General features: G+C 40.1%; 1 protein-coding gene across 1 annotated transcript in view; it reads left to right on the forward strand.

Annotated features, from left to right (window-relative positions):
* Positions 1-21003, forward strand: part of prkd1 (protein kinase D1) — a 77364-nt gene that overhangs the window by 46199 nt on the left and 10162 nt on the right. The window contains exons 12-19 of the mRNA XM_040042215.1: positions 1967-2078; positions 2984-3036; positions 6246-6318; positions 7374-7480; positions 9926-10087; positions 11415-11513; positions 15093-15253; positions 15499-15605. Coding sequence (XP_039898149.1) covers positions 1967-2078; positions 2984-3036; positions 6246-6318; positions 7374-7480; positions 9926-10087; positions 11415-11513; positions 15093-15253; positions 15499-15605 — 874 coding nt within the window. The remainder of the gene's footprint in view (positions 1-1966; positions 2079-2983; positions 3037-6245; positions 6319-7373; positions 7481-9925; positions 10088-11414; positions 11514-15092; positions 15254-15498; positions 15606-21003) is intronic.

Consider the following 21003-nt stretch of genomic DNA (forward strand, 5'->3'; position numbering starts at 1 on the left):
TCATCGATTAAAATCGATTCTGGCTTGGATAACGTGATATCGATTCATTAAAATCCTGAATCGATTTTTTAATATAAATGTATTTTGCCCGAAATTCCAGAATTTCAGGTGAAACGTCACAAAATTTTGACAACCACCAAACATTTAAAACAGTAAATGAGAGCAGGTACACGGCTTCTGCACAAAGACGTAAACACAAAGCGCGGACCCGCGGATCAGAATCAGTGAGATGTGACTTTCTCATCCGACGGCACGGACACGGTCGGGGCTGAAAGCCAACAGCTTGCTGATTCTGATGTTTCTGCGGGTCCGCGCTTTGTGTTTGCGCCCTTTTTGCGCTGATTCTAAAGCTGTTAGTTTTATCTCTCTCCAAACAATATTGACCAAACCAGCAGCAAAAGAAGATCCAAACTACGCTTCAGATAAACATCGTCATGAATTCACTCTTACTTTTGCTGTTTTGCTTCCACCACAATAAAATCACACTTCATGCACAGCTCTCTCTCTCTCTCTCTCTCTCTCTCAGTGTACTTCAAGAACAGTTTCCCGTCTATCCCCGAAATCTGTTTTCTGCATTATTCGCTTGCTTGTTACGCACAAGACTAACGTTATTTACAGCGCTGTTGGCTGATGTTTTTTTTCCCTTTTACTTATTTCCGAAAAGAAAACCTAATTTCTGCCGTTCAGTAGGCTTCTGAACTTTTTAAAATTATGGAAAATGCAAAACGCTCAGCTGTGTCTGTAATAAAACCGCTGTAACTTCAGAGGTAATGTTCATGTGCTGGTTAATGGTTTTCTTTGGTTTTTGATGTACTGTGGAATATTTTTATAAAATCCCAGGCCAGGAAAATCACCTTCATGTTTTTCTGTGTTTTATCTTCAGCTACTTTGACACAAAGGCATCTGCTGTGATGCTCACACCTTTGATAAAGTCTCGAAAGTGTCAGCTTCCTTTTTATAGATACAAAAATATGTAAATGTACTGATCTGAATTATAATATTTCTGACTGTCTGAGGCAAAATTTCCCAGATTCAAATCCAATTGAATCGAATCGTGGACCGAATCGATTCAGGACCTTGTGAATCGGAATCGAATCGATTCTAGAAAGTGACGATACCCAGCCCTACTAAAAAGGGCTGCCTTGGGTAGCTAAGGCAGTCAGCTAACCGCGAGACACAAGCCCAGGATTGATCAACCCGTGGTGGGCCTACCTCAACAGGGGGCGTCAAAAGGGTAAAATATAACATTAGAAATTTTGCTGGTTGACTGATACAGCTGTCTCAGGGCCTCCTGGGGACTGTGCAGTTAACCTCATGGTAGTGAAACCAAAAGGAGGAATGAAAGAAAAGAAAAATATTCTGCTCTTCTCCCCTCTGCTCTTCCTCCCAGTGGGGAGGTAAAGCGTACAGCCCGATCTGGCAGGGAGGTGTGGGAAGCCAGATTGGGCGCCCCCCTTCCGGCTATCCTCTCTGCTCTCTCCTATCTTGTCCCTTTTGTCTTACTTCTCTCTATCACCTTTTCTATCCCTTTGAAGAAGTGAGGCTCCATAAATGTTAAAGAGGTAAGTATTATTTCTCAGTTTCAGTGATGAGATAGAAGAAAATAAACTGTAGAAAACTAAACAGAAGAAAGAAGAAGAAAAATAACAAAAACCAGTGACACACTGGCAGGGCCTTCTTAGATGAGGGTGTCTAGTGATAAGGGCCGAAACACCCGATGAATCTAAGGTCCACTATAAGATCCCTAATCCCTAAACCTAACCAAGGAAGAAAAAAATGGCAGATTAGCCTGGGTAAAAGACTGAAAGCTCAGGCACACAACGCTGTATGCCGCTGATAAAGTTTCTGAACTGCCTTTCCTCATAACAGCCAAGATTTTCTCCATTTGAAGCAATGCATTATCAGGGATTGTAACATCTAGTCCTTTTACTGAATCAAATTGTGAGTACCAGAATTGTGATTTCAGGTCAGCGGTGTTGGGCAGGATGTGGCTCGAATGTGGGAAATGGCCATCCAGCATGCTCTGATGCCAGCGGTTTCTACAGGAATTTGCCACAGTTCCCACCGCAGTGGACACAGTACGTTGTTGTAATATTGTTGGCCTGTTAATATTACATGTATAAGTTAGTATTTTTTGAAGATTTTTTCTTTCTATCTTTTTAACAAAAAGCTTAAAGGGAGTTCAAATAAAAATGTGCTTGCATAGCTGTTACAACCACTTGATTTCAACAAATTAAGTGATGAACTAGTAGCAGACAATCTCAGCCACTCATTGAAAAAATGAGTTGAAGTCTCAAAGCTGTATACATGTACAGGGTCACACCTATCTCAACCACATTAAAGTATTTCCAGCACAGTTTTCACTTTGTCTCCAGCCAGAGACTATTTGGAACAGATAAATCACAAATTCAATGTATGATTTCTTTCAACTCAAGTATTTGTATCCATGTTGCTACTGAATTCTCCCAGAGAGTCTCAGATCCATTCAGGGCCAACAACACCCACACAAAACCCATCAGAGATATTTCAGGCATTTCACTGACGTCAAACCATCATGACTAACACTTCAGTGTGGTCGTAATACCTTTTATGATTAAAGAAATGTGTCTCAACTAGCAGATTGCTAACTGGTTCACATTTATCACATATTTATTTCTAATGCACACCAGAAGTGTGGCTTAGAGTAAACAAGTTAAAATCCTTTTACAGATGCCCTGTTTTTATTGTTTTTGCTTCACAGAGAGATGTGCATCCGCTGAAATCTGTCCTTCTGATGTTGATGAAAAAAAATCTCATTTCAACTGAAAGACTGTGTTTCACAATGTATATTATCTCAGATGCTTTTTTAATCATACAAAATCACAACAACAGTCAACTTCACATTGATAGGTAAAGACCTCAGAATAACAGGAGGATGCTAATTCACTGTTTTTTGTCATCCTGTTTTTTTTATTCTAATCTTACTTGTGTCTCTCATTAACAGAGGAGATTTCAATCAGTATTTCAGTTTCCAACTGCCAGATCCAGGAGAATGTGGTAAGAGAAAAAATACAAATACACACACACACACACACACACACATTTTTGGATTGCTTTTGCATAAAGTCTGTGGCTCCATAATGTAGTGGATAACATATTTGCTTGTTAAGCCAAAGCTTTGTGGTTTGAGTCCAGCTGGAAAGCCAGATCAGGAAGTAAGGCCATCCATTGCAGTGATGACCCCTTGTAACAAGGGTGTAGCTTAAGGAAGCTTCTTCTTCGTGCACCATATTACAAGGTTTAATTCTCTTGTAAAGTGTTTTCTGGCATTTGAGGACAAAATGAAATCGCTATGCGAATAAAAACTGTTCAGTGGAATTTCTTAAAATTTGGTTCAGACATTCATGCACCCATGACATCGACGACATCAGAATACCAAGAGCCTCTAAAACTACTGACATGGCCGTCTATCTCCATGTCACCCGCTGGTTAGTAAAGTCCTTATGTTATATCATGAAGCCTTGTGCTGAGCATTTTCACCTTTGCTGTCTTGGTGTTTTGAGACTTGAGGGTAATGACTTTTCTCTTACAATTTCTTAACCAATGAGGATTCCTTAACTAATCTCAAACTAGCCTATAAAACCATCAGGAAAGTGATGTCACAAAGTAAGGGAGCCAACCAATTTTTATTTGAGATCAAAGTAATAAAGCTGAGAAACACTGAATTGCAGAATGTCACTGGCAAATAAACTTCCTTGCAGATACCTGCTCTGTAAATAAGAGTTAAAGAAAGTGACAGTGTTCTTTCAAGATCTACAAGTTCACAGGGCAAACAAAGCATGTCACAATCTTCATCAGGCAAGAGTGCATATTGTGTTTTTCTCTCATTTTAAATGAGACACTGACTTGCTTTGACTGAACTTTTGAGACATTTTTGCACCGAGGTTTCACCCGACCTTCCACTAACGGTCAGTCAGTTAAGTCATGTGGTAGGATGTGTCCCCCTAGACATGATGATATTGGACAGCTAATGTTTTACATGGATGACCCAAACCTGGATTAGATGTTACATCAGCACCATGCTTTCATTCATGCTTTGTTTCCTGGCACTCCAACTGACACTGCACTCAAACCAGCATCAGGACATGTTGTTTGTATACCCACACTTATAAACAGAGTCCCCATCTTCAACCTCTGACAGACAACACAACATCCTGTTCATACTGAAATCACCTCCATCCAGTTCTTTTTTTTTTCCTGCTTTCTGTCACTTTCTTGTTAATTTGCATTTGAAGACTTCTGGGTCATATTGCAGAGATTCCCAGAGCGTGTCACTATGCTTGAAACACTACATTTACATCAAAAAGATTTACATCAGGCTCCAATATCTGCAAATTCTATTCATTTTTCTATTCATTGCATTGCATATAAATGCAACTGCAGAGAACATCAAGTCCCATTTCTATGCAGACGTGCACCTCGCCGTCTCCAAGGTGAGCACGTCTTCAAACACCTCAAATGGAGATTACTGTGATTACTCACTCAGCCAAACGGTTTCCATGGTGACGATGGTAATTACGCAGTGAGCTCGGGGAAGGGGGAGGAAGTTTATAATATTGTATTTCTGTTCTCTTTGCTTGAGGTGTGATATTAGGCTGTCAGCTAACAGGGGAGAAAAAGGAGACGTAATTACAGACAAATGAAGGAGAAAATATTTTGCAGCTTTGGTGTCAAAGCTGTGGAGGATCACTGACGTTGTGTAGTTACACTGAGAGAGGTGCACAGTAGGCTTTCTCTACCAAAAAAATAATTCCGGAAATCTTCTCTGCCAGGTGATGAATTGATGCATTCACTTTTTTTTGTTGAACCCACTTTCTGTGAGCCTCCCTTGCTTTCCTTCATTGCAGTTTTCCATTCAAGGAACTTAACCATGACCTGAAACTTTAATTACAGAAACTTGCAGTTTCAGTCTATTTTAAACCTGAGAAAGGTATGTTTTATGGCCCAGAGTGCATAAGAATGTTTTACAACTTGTTGTCATAGACTTTATATAAAAAAGGACCTACGGTGTCTCCTGTGTGTGAAAATGTAAGTCAAGTCAAGTTAATGTTTATTTCTGTAGCACATGTAAAACAAAAAACTTAATAGAGCAAAGTACTATACAAGCTATACAAATGATGACTAAATTAGCAACAAATATGTGCTAAAATACACAGTCTCAGTAAGACATAATCAAAACAACAAACAGGGTTTACACAGTAAAAGCTATGATATACAGCTTAGCTAGAGCTGAAAGCCAGAGAGAATACGTAGGTTTTTAACCGCATTTTACAAATCACAGAGTGACTGGGTTAGCTCTTACGTGCAATGGTAGGTGGTTCCAAAGATTAGAGGCTGACACCAAAAACGTTCTGTCACCTCTATTTAAGCCTGGCTGAGAGAACATCCAACTTAGTTGGTTTGTAGACCTAAGTGCTGTGGTCGGAGTGTAGGGCTATAAATGTTTAGTTAAGTTGGGTGGGACCAGTTCATTGAGACTGAGACATTGTTTCTTTCCCAGTAGGTGGGGGGGGGGGGGACTTCTTAATTTTAAAATGAGTTGTATTGGCACTTAATTTGATCTATGACCTCAGGAAACAATGAGGAGAATGAGGTTATGGTCTCAATCAGTAGTTTCAAGATTTTTATTTTTTATCATCTTTTTATTATTAGTCTTTTGTAGGTTGTGGTCCCCGTTATAGTCAAACAGAATCCCAAAGAAGGTCATGCCTCAGGAAGGACCTATTCTGTATTCCAGTTGGTAAAAGTCACTTGTGATGTTAACACCAGAGCACCTCAGTAAAAGCACCAATGGGTGGCGTCATAGCGGACGGTGTTTGCTCTGCTAACTTGACTAAAGGATTTTTTTTAGTTTCCATCTTCTCATTTTGGATCTGCATATGTTATGCTTGGTTTCAAAACATCTGCCATCGCCCAACAAGCATTTCCTAATGCGTCCATTTGTAAAAAGACTGAGGACAAAACATTAAACTTCAGTTCCATCCTCAGGGTGGCATGCCCTTGCAACCAGCTCTTTTATCTCCATGGGCTGATAGATTTGGACACCCTGAACTTCAGCCTCTCCCTGCATCCATTATCCTTTGGCAGGGGGTTTAGGCTTCGCTACACTGGTCTCAGTCGTTTATTTCACTTTCATTTGACCCTTTTCTTGGACCCCATCTGATGATTTATGAATTGCTACTCAGACTGTGTTTTGTGTTTTCCAGGACATCAACTCAGTGTATCAAATCTTCCCAGACGAGGTTCTTGGCTCAGGACAGTTTGGCATTGTGTATGGAGGTAAAACCTGAATTTGAGACACGCTGTCATTGCACCAAATGCATAATGTTTTCTTTTTCAGCACAAAAAAATGAATCTTTTATTTCCAATACATGTAAATGTATTTTTTAAATTTCTGTGACTTTATTCTCCTGTGGAACGCATTCTTCGTCTATGAGACTCTGCACAGCTAAAAACACAGGAAATATTACTTGCTTTTAACATAGAGAGAGAGACAAAAATCAGTTGGGCAACATGAAACTTAATCACAATTCGTTTTTGTTGTTTCAGAAAAAGGTTTTGTAAAACGTGCCACAAAGAGCCCGATTCATTAAGATGAAATGTAACCTCTGTGAAACACAGTGCATGGAAAAAGTTCAGTGATTTTGTTTGTCGACATAAAACTGCAAAAAAATTGGAAATTTCATCTGTGGTGCCCGATGTTTAAAAAGTTCAATAATCCTGAGAAATATCTTTAAGCATGGGATAAGATCAGGGAGTAATTGTGACCGCCAGGTCCATATGCAACAAAAAGACACGATTCTGTAGTAGAAATCACTGCACCAGCTTCACTTACTACAGTTATTTAATTCTGCTCTCTTCTTCCAATCCAGTATCACAGAAAAATTATACGCACACACACAAGCACACAAGCTCAAAACTCCTTAGCTGAGGCTTGGCTGTCGTTGTGTTTGCCAACACCATACCCATATCACAGATATGTGGTTAGATTTTTAGGATACTAAAAGTAAGACCATAAGGATGTAGAACTTTCTGTATTCACAGTAGTGCTTAAACACATATGTTAATAATGATTATGTTGGTAAAGAAAAGCTCCCATTAAAAGGGGATCCTGGAGGACATAAGGTAAGATAAACTTTGGAAACATTCTTCAGATGTCAAAGTTTATCTAACCAACGCTTCAGAAATCGAGAATATTGAAGAATATTACATTTACAGTGTTTAAACCCATGAAAACCAATTCTCACATTCAGGTTCTTCAACTTGTTGCTTTGATTACATTCTGGAACAGCTGAGTGTGTTTGTGACTCAGATTGGGGTTTTATTCCACGCAGGTAAGCACAGGAAGTCCGGCCGAGACGTTGCCATCAAAATCATCGACAAACTCCGCTTCCCCACCAAACAGGAGAGTCAGCTGCGCAATGAGGTGGCCATCCTGCAGGTAAACACACACACACACACACACACATCCATGCTGCTCAGGATACTGTTGGCAGGGAGTAAAATTTCCTGTTGTGAACGACTTCATTACCGTGGCAACACTGTAGGGGTGTGACATCTGAAAATATTCCTGCTCTGCCGCCGCTGCTGCTACACACACCTGCACATAAAACGCACTTGAGTTCACCTCAGCTGATATCTGTTCTGCTTGGCTGCTCAGCAGACTGGAGCTGTTTGGGAAATGGCTTCCTGCTACCTTTGGGGTCCATATCAGCTTTTTTGGCATTTTATTTGAATGATTGTTGTAGCCGTTGGGGAAATGGGTGAGGATGCTTTCGGATCTTTGAATGTTTAATCATTAATATCGTTTCTATAAGAGGCAAAGTACAGTGGATACAATTTTACATTCTTCATATTAGAGAGAGAGTTGTGGTCAGTGTACACTGGCACATTTACTTAAGCTTATTGTATAAAGTCATATCATGTTCACCCAAAACAGATTTATCCTCGCTGAAGTGACATAAAGTAATGTCTATGAGCTTGGAACAACCAGAGCTCTTCACAGATTGGCTGGATGGGATCGTTGAACCAAACAAGCACGCTCATTTATACAACTGCAGCGTCTACATAAACCACCCACACATATTACAGTATGACAGTGTTTTTTTCAAAATATAAGCCGTGGCATTCCTTTATATAAACACTCTCAGAACTGCATGTTTCATGCCTTTCACTTAGCCAAGTCATGCCAGCACTGCTTAAGTTCAACATCCTGGCGCTATATCCTGCTCTCTCTTCTTCATCTTATGAGCATCATGTTTTTGCTTTGGTTTGCTAAATATAAATTATAATGTGAGCCAGGACAGGAAGTACAAGTAAAGAAGTAATATATTTGCCACCGTACCTCCCAGGGAGAGAAGCAGGCGCACTTGTTCTTGATCAAATACATCTATGATAACACAATATTATGCTCTCTGTTTCCCAAAAATGACAACATAAAAGCCATAATAATTTAAATATTAGTTTATTGAAAGTGAAAATAGCAAAAACAGCGCTATCCATCCTCCGAGGCCATTAAAAATACTCACAAGTGCCATCGTGATTGTTAATATTCCATATCAGTGGCTTATTGCAAACCAGTCAGTGCATTCAAAGCAATGGTGGGAAACCTTGCGTCTGTGGGATTAGGGACTTCGACATGTATTTCCCACGTTTGAAGCACGCTGTCCCTGTTTCGCAGTCATCTATTGCAGAGCAGAAGTTGCATCTCTTTCCCTTCTGTCTCCCTGTGTTGGCTTCTTGTGTGACGTGTTGATCGGGGCCAGGCTCAGATTGCTGTGCTGCCATTGCCACTGCTGCTAAAGCTCCCACGCAGGGAAGATGGTGTCACTTTTGCATGCAAAGAGTCCTGAGGGCCTTTGACATAAATGTTTCCTTTGCTGCCTCAGAGCTATCTTCATTGTTCATCTTGGAAGATTAGGTGAAGCGTTTTTTGAACAGAAAATCTTGATGTTATAACTTTCCCACTCTTAAATTCACAGCTCAGATGAATTTATTTTATACTAATATTTACTTATATGTAAAACCCCTCATTAGATCTCTGTTTTAATCTCAGATTAGGATAAAAGACTGTAACGTGTTAGATTATTTTGTTACATATTGTGTTTGTGTCATGGCAGTCTCTGACGTCTGACTTCTGTTCCTCATGTGCATCATATGTGATCAGTCCTGTGCTGTTTTACTATTTCACTGTTTTGAGACTCACCCATAACACTTCAAAGACCTTTAGGTGCCTGTCATTGGAACCTAGACACATGCAGTGAGAACACAGACAGTTCTTGTGACAGTGTCAATGTAACTTTTGAACTCTGTTATCACTGTCCCTCAAAAATGTTACAAAGACATGGCATGTACAGTTTTCAGAGTTTCAAGAATCCTCAAACTCGTTAATTTTCATTCAGTCAAACTGAAACAGCCTCAGTGTACAAATATTTTTGCCACCTTTAAAACTGTATAAAATGTTTCATTAATATCATATTTGAGTTTTAAGCCATCAAATTTCAGAATAAAAGAAGTACACCTAGTTCTTCTGGTGTCAAAAAAAAAAAACAGGTCCAATTTGTCCCAAAAAGCATGCAAAGGTTAAAATGAAGAAGGCGCTTGTGTTGTTAAATTTAGATGTGGACATAACTCTATTCACAATTCAGCTTAATCTGTATTCCAGTTTAATTAAACCATCACTGCATACAAATAACATAAATGCTAAAAAGTATGCAATTCATAGTAAATACTTAGGATTAAAGCATTTTTATTACCAAATATGGTAGGTTCACCTGAAGAAATCCAATTTAAAAAATCTTTAACTGGAAAAAAACAAAAAAACTCCCACCCAGAAGATTGTAAACTGTTCTTAAACTGTCTAAACTGATCTCTCTTGTCCTTTCAGAGCCTGCATCATCCAGGGGTGGTCAACCTGGACTGTATGTTTGAGACACCAGAGCGAGTGTTTGTGGTCATGGAGAAGCTTCATGGAGACATGTTGGAGATGATCCTGTCCAGTGAGAAAGGCCGACTTCCTGAGAGGATCACAAAGTTCCTGGTGACACAGGTGATACCTTGCCTCAATTATAACATTACCCTGTCTGACCCTAACTGTAAAAACAAAGTCACAAAGGTTTGGGTCCATAAATTTAGCCTTTGTTAAGAAAAATCCAGTGACAACATCCAGGACAAATGGTAAATGGACTGATTCTTATATAGCACTTTTCTACTCTCCCGGAGTACTCAAAGCACTCTGTACAACGCCTTCGATGCTTGTTCCCTCCTGGGAACACGGCGGGTCTGAGCCCGCGCTGGAATGGTAGCGCTGAGCGGGATGGCTGCTGTGTTTGCTTCGGATTACTCCTCACCCCCCACCCGACCCTGTGGCTTGTCACGTGTTCCATAATGTTGTGCTGTGGACATTTATGTGCTTTTTTGTGCAGAGGAGTTTTTTTGTTTCCTGTTCTCATGCTGTCCTCCCAGGAGCCCAGCATGAGTAGAGGTCTCCTATTTTCCTCTTGTACTTTCCCATTGTAGTGTATATTTCAGTGTTTTTTTTTTTCTGTAACGCTACCGATCTCCGACCTGTATCCCCATGTGATGTCTGTGTTGTGTGTGTGTAAGGTCGGGGGGGGGGGGTCCTATTTCACTGCGCGTGGCGAATAAAGCCTTGATTGATTGATTTACCCAATCACACCCATTCTCACCAGCACTTTCTCTGAACTTAGTGCTTTCTCAGTACATTTACACACATTCATACTCCGATAGATGCATCGGAGAGCAACTTGAGGTTAGTATCTTGCACAAGGATACTTGATATGCAGATTGGAGGAGCCAAGGATCGGACCACCAACCTTCCGATCAGTAGGTGACCTGCTCTACCTCCTGAGCTGAGAGTGTTTAATAATCATGTTACTGCTGATAGGAATTACTGGAAAAATTCTGATTGTATAGGTCTATAATCTCTGCTCACATTCAGCCAAATGATGCAACACTGATCAGACACTTCACTGTGCACATGAACAATGGGTAAGAAAATGAATAGAAGATAACTGAAGGCAGAGACTCGCAAACCAGCAGTAACTAAAGATGGATTCAGTAAAGGCCTGGCAGAGCATCTCAAAGGGAGGTTGTAAAGTTCAGACAGTAAGTGAGTCTCATTTGTGTTATGTTGCATTGTGCTTTTGTCAGTTATGTTTGTACTTTTGACTGGGGACTAAAATTGAAATTAAAACTGAATTGAATTGAATTGAATTACGGCCTGATCATAGTATTTTAGTGTTCCCCTTGCATAGATTTACTGCCTGACCGGTGCCATTAGCATTGAGTGTTTTGACAAGAGGTCCAACATCATTATAGCAAATGCAATCTGTGTTTTTCTGTCTCACTGTCAGATCTTGGTGGCGTTGCGTCATCTCCACTTCAAGAACATTGTCCACTGTGATCTGAAACCTGAAAATGTCCTGCTGGCTTCTGCAGACTCTTTCCCCCAGGTAGTATGTTTATGTGTTTATTTGTTACGCTTGGACAGTACCTGTTTTTCAAATGGAGATGTGTATCCACCTTAAGTGGAGGAGTTTAAGTATCTCGGGGTCTTGCTCATGAGTGAGGGAAATGGGAGATCAGCAGACAGATTGGGGCTGCGGCTGCAGTGATGTGGGTGTTGTACCAGTGCATCGTGGTGAAGGGAGAGCTGAGAGTATAAGCTCTGGATTTACCCGTTGATCTACGTTCTCACCCTCAACTATGCACACGAACTCTGGGTAATGACCAGAACAACAAGATCATGGATACAAGCTGCCTCTCCCTTAAAGAGCTTCGCAATCAGCGATGGGGTTAGAGTAGACTCGCTACTCCTCTACATCGAAAGGAGCCAGTTGATTAAAGTGTTTGTGACGAAGTTTTCGGTGGAAAAATGCAAGCGCTTGCAAAAGAAGTCAGTTGATTGGATGGGCTATTTGTCAGTTATCCTAGGTAAACCTCAAACAATCAGATCAACAGAGCAAGCATGTTCTGAACCTGAACTTGCTGAAGCCAGTTGGGAAAGCAAGGCACAAAACTTATCTTTCAGGCATTGTATGGTGGACTGAAATGGAGTATTACTATCTTAATGTTTTAAACATTAAACCCAATATCCTCATCAGTACTCACTGTTTTTCTCAATTCAGCTGCTGGCGTGTTGCTGCAGGTGCTCTATCATGATTCAGCCTTAGTTCTGCATATTATTCATGACAATATGTAATAGTAATAGAACTGCTCTGTCAAGTAGATGTTTTTGCTAAGGCTGAAGATGATATTTGTGAGACTGTTAAATAGATGTTGTGTTTCCACCCAGGTCCTGCACCGTTTAGATAATATTGACTATCTTTATTCAGTCTTATGCAAATAATCTGTTAAAGGTTTCAAATTCTCAGTTATTAATATCTTGTAACTTTTAGTATAGCTGTTTAAAAGTTATGTCAGAATTCTTCTAATTTCTAATTTTATCTGAATTATCTACAGAAAAATTTGCATGTCTTGACAACACTGGCAAACAACAGTAGTAAAAAAAATGATGTGTGTTGAGTTCCGAGCTGCAGGAAGAGTGAAGTTATGCAGTGATAGAAACAGAAAATACAAAACACGCACACGTATTAGTATTTGTGGATGCAAGCAATAAAAGTTGGACATAGACACTCCATTAGCTGTCAGTGTAACTATTAGCAGCTTCCTTCAGTGTTCAGTCTTTAGAAATAGCTGTTAGTGTCAGACAGACTAACTGTTAACTCTAGTGATGCATCATTTAGCTGTTTGGCTCATAATTCCTCACATGATACTTAGTGTGTATCATCTGCACAGCCTGTTCCTCTGAAATATCATGAAACAAACAAAATGCAAATATCTGGCTCCATTTGGAAGAGATGTGTTAACGTTCGCGTGTCAGCCGGTTGCCATAAACAAGTGAAATCAATAATTTTAAAGAATAATATGACATTTATCAAAATCCTCTTTTTTTTATCTTTCTCAGAATCATTTGAGGTAATTGGCATCAGATTTATGTCTGTGTCAGTAAAGAGAAAGTATGTAAACTAGTTTAATACGACTGGGAGCAAGAGAGATATTGTTGGCATAGCTGAATAAAACTGTCAGTTACAGTTCTGTTTAGTCTATATAACTAATGTACACAGTTAGTTTGTGCTACAGGTAGCTAGAAAGCTAACAATATATTTAGCATATGTTAAGAAAGGAATATTAAGTAGGTCAAAAAGTTTGAACTCAGGTTTGATATTTTGAAATCATATAGAGAGAAAACACATTCCTAGCCTGACAATGGAAAAATACTCACTCAGCTTTATTGTTATGACACAACATTTATGTGACAAATGAATACTATAGTAACTTCTCTGGTTCTACACTATAAAAGTGCAAGTCAGCAAATGTCAAAATGAAAGATTTACGTGTCTATGTAGCGCTTACCTTTATTTGAACGCTGAACAATTTCTTGTTCCACATGGCGGCATAATTTACCTATCCAGAAAAATACACAAAGAATATTTAAAAATACATGTAATTGTCTGTACTTTGAAATAAAGTTGCTTGGGGGGATATGGATCACAAGTCTGCAAAATTCATAGTTTCTCTGTATATTATTGTTTTTCCTCCACGGATAGATGATCCACGACCTCCCAAAACATTTTTGTCCAGTTTTGTCTGTCATAATGGAGTAAATTTTTGTCAGCTAGAGAATAATAGTCAATTCAGTCAATAATGTGACTGAAAACTATGAACATATGATATTTCTTTTTTGGTGGGAAGTACTATAAGGTCATAAAACACGGTAAAATCACATTATTTATAGTTTGAAAAGCTCTAAAAATGAGGTAAACTACTACTAGAAGATCTGCTAGATCACTGTGGCTCTGTGACTACTGAGCTCTACTATGCTAAAAGTTATAAGTTAAGTTTTAATGTGTTATATTTAATATAGAAATAAATTAAAAACACAAGTATGACTTAGTTGATGCATCTGATGTATGCCTAAAAATAATTTGCATCACTTGAGATAGTTTCAGGTGACTAGAGCACCTCAAATTTCCAGGCATCAAATTTAATTTTTAGAAACCAAAACCAAGCAATGCATATGTAAACATTTAGTATAACTATTCACTCATATAATGTGCCAGTTTCATCAGCCTACCATTTTTAGTTATGACCACAGGTGTGGGAATAGGTTAGGGTGAAAAACTGAATTTCCTGAATTCTGGAAGAACACTAAAGTTTGTTGCATCTCATCAATCAGCATCTGGGCAGAGCATTTTCAATGTCACTATATCACATAACCTGATAAATCCATGTGGTTCTACAACCTTACAGAGAGACAATTTTGATATCCACTGAAACTACCTTGTGTGGTTATTGCTCGATAAATAGTTATTGATTTTTCCTACATTAAGACTCCAAAACTAAGTCTCAGTATTTGAGTATCAGGATGGAGAGACAGCCCATCAAACAACTCGAAATACATTTAGACAACGATGTGAGATTGCATGTTTAGGTCTGCAAAAGAGAAATGATTCATCACAACCTTGAAAAGAGCCAACATATCCATAATAATTTCCATCTTCCTCCTGAGTGTGAGTGAATCATCCAGCAAGCTAACAGCCAACAGTTTTTTTTTTTTTTACTTTTAGTAGCTTCGTTACACTTAGAATCAATCCACATGTCCATTTAAATACTAAAACCAGGTTCTGGCTACATGATATTTCTTTCTGGCTAGATGGTTACTATGTTAGATCAGGTGGTTAAAGAGTAATAAATTCCTGTCCAAGACACTGATAAGCCTCACATTATAAAGACAAATGAATGTCAAATGTGTCACACTACACAGAAAAAATGACTGTTTTAGACATTTTTTGTGACAAACCCCATGTTTTTACTACATATCACTGCTATAGTCTAGTATTACCAGTCTGACAGTTGTGTAGGTTAAGACCATAGATATAATGCTGTGAAATGACCAGCCAGCTTTTACATTGTTTTACTTTTACCTCCACTACTAACAGCTTTAGTAATTTATATTGCTCCTGCTGCAGGTGAAGCTGTGTGATTTTGGGTTTGCTCGAATCATTGGTGAGAAGTCATTCAGGCGTTCAGTGGTCGGAACACCAGCATATCTTGCTCCTGAAGTTCTGAGAAATAAAGGCTACAACCGCTCTCTGGACATGTGGTCAGTTGGAGTCATCATCTATGTCAGGTAGGATGAGACCTTTACTGATAAACATAATAGTCTGAGTAGATTTTGGTTTAAAATCTTATTCTTCTTTCTGCTTGTCTATTTCTGAGTTTTTCCTTTATCTCATCCTTTTCCTTTTTTAGTTGTGTTACTGTAAACACAATGTAACATCTATAGGATACTATCTATACTTTAATGAATTTCTATTATTATGAAAAGATTAGTGATAAATGTGCAAAAAACTAAAAGTATTTATGTTTTTGCAGTCTCAGTGGGACGTTCCCTTTCAATGAAGATGAAGATATTAATGATCAGATCCAGAATGCAGCCTTCATGTACCCCCCTCACCCCTGGAAAAAAATCTCCCAAGAAGGTGTGGCATGTTGCTGAGCCTCTCAACCAGAAGTCTACAAGACCTAAAGCTAACCCACAGAAAACCTACTTCATTCAAAAAAGATCTGACATGATGAGTAACATCTATTTGTGACATAATTGGTATATATATCTCTCCACAAAAATGTCCAAACTATCCTGGACGAGCCCCCATTTATGTTTTACGGCCTGGCTCAAGCCCTGTGTTTTCTTCTGCTTGTTACTGGTCCATCTGTGTTACCTCTGCGTGTCTTCCCTATGTTGCCTCAGCGTTATCTCTGTCAGCTTTCCCTGTTTCCCAGTTCCTCATCCCCCGGTTCTGCTCCACCCTCAGGTTACATGTTATGCTTAGTTTTCCCAAGTTTAGGTGTTGTTAGTTTTCTCTGTTCCACCGGTTTGCAGTATTGTTCAGCCGAAGCCTCGCTGTCCGTTCAAAACATTCTCCTGCATCCGTGTCTGCATTTGGGTCCTCATTCTTCTATCATTCCACATCTCTGTTGCCGCAGCCATGACAAATATGGAGACTAATACCAGAATTTAACAGTAGCACTGCCAGGCTTCTACCTTTCTACCTTTAAAACCCGGAGAGCAGCCAAATGGCTGGTAGGCTTTTAGCTAAGCTTTAGCTTCAGCCAAGTGGAAGCTAAATTGGCTAGTCATTCATATGTAAATTAGGTTGTTACCTGGGAATTCTGGAGGGAGGGGAGTGGGGGTGTGTGGATGAGGGGGTGGGCAAGCTGCTAAAAGCTGTGAACTTCCTTTTGTGTTCGTCTTGATGCATTCTCAATCATCCAGGGAAATAAATCTCCAAAAGTCACCAACTTGGAGTGTTTCAGTTTGCCATCTTAGGGAGAAATCAACACACATGGGTGTATGTCCTTTGTTGCTGAGATTTATTGATAAAAACAGTACAAAAAACCAACCATTTGTACACATATTTACAAATGGCCTGCTGAGTGGTGCATGGAGCATGTTCATTGGTTCATGGACCTCCCTGAACTAATGGCATTTATTGCAATTGTCATCTTGACACATGGCTCTTTTTCCACGGCTAGGTGTGGAGGGTTGTGTCCAAAGCAACTTTTCTTTTCTTGCCTTCTTCCCAGCTACATGAGAGTGAGCCAACTCTCATTACTACATTTTCAGAAAGTCTCTCCCCAGTGGGACGATTGGGGTCCTTGCCAAGATATGGGAAGACATTGCAAATGTACTTGGATTTTAGGTCGCAAGCCACCCAAAACTTGATCCCAAACTTGTCAGGTTTACTTGCAATATACTGCAGGAAACAGCACCGCGTCTTTGATGGGAAAAGCTGTTCATCAACGGTGATATGTAGACCAGGGTTGTAGCACGTGATGCAGTTGGTGACAAATGATCCCCACACACTGGAAATTGCAGCGGACTTATCAGTCTTTGCTCGATCACTGCGGGTGGACTTGTCATCAAAGCGTAGGTGTTGCATGATGTCTTGGAAGCGGTTTCGTGCCATAGTTCCAATTATCTGTGGGTTTCCCAGGTTTGCTGACCAGCAGTCATTTAGAGATGGAACCCTGTTAACCCCCCGCAAGATGACAATTGCAATAAATGCCATTAGTTCAGGGAGGTCCATGAACCAATGAACATGCTCCATGCACCACTCAGCAGGCCATTTGTAAATATGTGTACAAATGGTTGGTTTTTTGTACTGTTTTTATCAATAAACCTCAGCAACAAAGGACATACACCCATGTGTGTTGATTTCTCCCTAAGATGGCAAACTGAAACACTCCAAGTTGGTGACTTTTGGAGATTTATTTCCCTGGATGATTGAGAATGCATCAAGACGAACACAAAAGGAAGTTCACAGCTTTTAGCAGCTTGCCCACCCCCTCATCCACACACCCCCACTCCCCTCCCTCCAGAATTCCCAGGTAACAACCTAATTTACATATGAATGACTAGCCAATTTAGCTTCCACTTGGCTGAAGCTAAAGCCTAGCTAAAAGCCATTTGGCTGCTCTCCGGGAGTTTAAGAGGTTTTATTATTATATATAGCACCTTTTATTATTTATGTAACACATTAGCTAAAATAGCTGGTACTACTAAGACAGAGACTACTGTGCCTCCATGAAAGCCTGCCTCATATATGCCTTTATCCACACCTGACTAGGTGTGGTCAATTAGCAACAGCTGAACACTCCTTCACTACCACTGCAAAGAGATTAGGGGCTGCAGAGGGGCGCAACAAGCTAGGTTAATGCATGCATCACTAATAAAGAAGCCTATTCTTTCAGCCAGCAGAGGATAGCTTCCCTGGTTTCAAAGATGAGCTGAACATTGCTGGTCTCAGTTTCTTCTAAAGCATTTTTACTGGAATTATCTGAGAAAAATAGTTGCAAGGTTCAGACTGTCAAAGAAATCAGTGCTCTAGTTTTGGTATTTTATTAGCCTGTCATTAGCTTGTATGTTATGGACACTAGTTGCTAACAGAGCTTGCTAGCCTTAGCTTATGACATGGCACTCTGGAATCTTATCCAAATATGGGTCGTGTCCAAATTCATGGGCTGAGGACCCAGCCTTCGCGGTCTACGTGGGCCGGGTCCTCAGAAGGTCGGGTAGGCCGGAAGTAAACGGCTGGGGAAATTGGACGGTCTAGCCTTCTGATTAGCGTCACCGCTGTCTCGGTGGAGTTTAATAAACTCATCTGTCTGCTCCTTGCTATCTAAAATATAACAGGACACTGGTGTAAATTCTCGACCGTCTCATACTTCTGTTTAATCAGTTTTCTATTTGACGTTTAGTCAGCTGTGTAAAAACCAAGGAGGAACCCAACCGGGGGATTAATAAAGTTTTATTTTATCTAATCTAATAACTTTAATCTCAGCCAAACCGATTTACTCACGAACAAACAAAACACTGAAAAAAGCCCAACAATAACATTTTTAGGTTTTCTAAGTGATTTATATATTATGTTTAACCCGAGTAGCGAAAGTCCGCGGTGATCTGAAAATGATGTGCCGGGAGTTGTGCCGTTCTCGGCCGCATCAGTGACCCTCGAGCTCCCGGCTAGCTATCGAGCTGGTGGGTAGCAGACGTCTCCGAAAACGTCGAAGCACTTTTGCAAATATGCGATATCTTGATAAACCGAGCAGATATTTGATGTTTACACAGCTACTTTCTCGCCTGAAAATATGTTAAAAGTTTATTTTGTGACCCAGAAAGATTAGTATGAGTAATTTTAAAACTTAGTAGCGGCCGCCATTGTTGGAAACTGGAGTTTGGCTGGGCCGCGCTATGAATTCTGGGATATGGTGGGCCACGAAGGACACACCCGACCCATCCTTCAAATTTGGGGAAAAGGAGGACGCATTTGTCGGCTGCATTCGGAGGAGTCTACGAATTTGGACAGCCTTCGGCGCGTCGCTGTGACGTAATCGGTCTACAAATGCGACCTCAGGAGGATGCAGCCCATGAATTTGGACACGACCATAGTCACTTCTGACCAGTGTTGGGGAGTAACGGAATACATGTACCGCCGTTACGTATTTAAAATACAAAATATGAGTAACTGTATTCCGTTACAGTTACTGTTTAAAAAGGTGGTATTTAGAATACAGTTACTTTGTTGAAATAAATGGATTACACGGCGGTACTTTCCTGTTTCATATTGTGGCGGGTCAGGACTGTTTCGGTTTTGTTTGACAGCTACGTTCTGTAGTTCCAGGCGGCAGCGTTGCGGTTGCCATGGTTACAGGGTGACGCTTTCGCTCTGCGTGTTTCCTGGGTGAGAGAGCGCCTTTTTGTTGTTGTTGTTGTGCTAAGCTAATAGGCAGAATGCAGAATGTAGCATCATAGGCAGTGTAGTCCGTGCTGCAGGGAGAATGGACTGCCATACTCGTTATGTGTCTGTGAGCGCGAGGTGGGAGAAAAAGGAGAGTCGAAAAGTACGAGTTGTCATCGAGCAAAAACGGGAGCTAGAAGCATGTAAATATAATAATAACCACTTCAGCCAAGAAGAGTGCCTGACGAGCCCAGTTGTAAGTAAGCTATTAAAACTCGACTGTACGCTTTGTTCGTGTTTTCCTCCGAAACAATAAGTTCCGTTGGAGCAGCCTTTCAACACCTCTCTCTGTCTCTCGCAAGCAGAGTTGACCCAGACAACAAAGTAAAGCTATTTTTCGGCTACGAGCCCGACACGGAACCCATATTAGCCAGAGGTCCCTTTACTACGGTTCGGAGCCGCGGACCTTCAGTAATAGTAATAAATAACACAGCAATAGTACATTCACGTAGTTGTAAAATGCATGATAATATGTTAAGTAATCCAAAGTATTCAGAATACGTTACTCTCATTGAGTAACGTAACGGAATACGTTACAGAATACATTTTAGGGCATGTATTCTGTAATCTGTAATGGAATACATTTTAAAAGTAACCTTCCCAACACTGCTTCTGACACTAAAACTAACAAAACAGCAGCCAAAGCATTAATACCAAAGCTTCAAAATTTAGAGACCAATACCTGTTTATTTCTATGTCTGGATTTTTAAATTAGAATATATTAAACAGGAAGATTCATGTCTGCGAGACTGACTGAAATGTTGAATGTGTGATCAAAGATGAATTGCTTGTTTCATCTTTCTGTATGACACCATGTATGACAGCATACAAGCAGAGGTAATTATGTTTTATGTTGCAGTATAATAACTCCAACATTTCCTTGAAATCAGTTCAAGCCATTCTCTGCTGCTGTATGACTCATGTTGTTGCTGTCATTGTCTCTAAATGTGTCTGCCGTGTGTGTTGGCTGGAATTGTCCTGTTGACTATGAGACAGATTTAAAATCGCCTGACTCACTCACTCCTAAACCGGATCCCCGAAGTGCTCTTAACCTTCCCTCCACCTCCTCATGCTGCCAGAATGACTTGAGCTGTGCTTCAAAATAAATACAAGCCATTTCTGTTGGCCACAGGAGGATTAAATGTCAGGGAATAAACTCTAAGTGCGCCAAGAAATGTGCGTTTGCAAAGATCAGTTTTAAATAAGACCCTTTTGCCTACAAGCATACACAATTCAAGTTTTTAAATGGAGATGAAATAAAGTTTTGAAAGTCTACCACATTTATGGTCATGCAGAGGTAGTCTTCCTCCCCCAGGAAAAAAGTATTTTGTTTTACCTTTAAAGGTATAATGGCACATCACTGTGCCATTATATACCAGCATTACCTTAGTGGTACCCTCGAAGGTATTGCCATTGAGCCCTTTATGGGGCAAAAACTTTGTATGCTTCTTTTTTGTAGCTGGTGGTGCAGTCATGAAACTCTGACTACAATTCTGCACCTTAATGAAGGGGACACTTGTTACCCATTCATTGATGAAGGTGCTACTCTTTAACTGTCATTACCTGAGACTCAATAAGA

The sequence above is a fragment of the Simochromis diagramma genome, unplaced genomic scaffold (assembly GCF_900408965.1).
Source record: "Simochromis diagramma unplaced genomic scaffold, fSimDia1.1 OVJJ01000304.1, whole genome shotgun sequence".
Taxonomy (NCBI): domain Eukaryota; kingdom Metazoa; phylum Chordata; class Actinopteri; order Cichliformes; family Cichlidae; genus Simochromis; species Simochromis diagramma.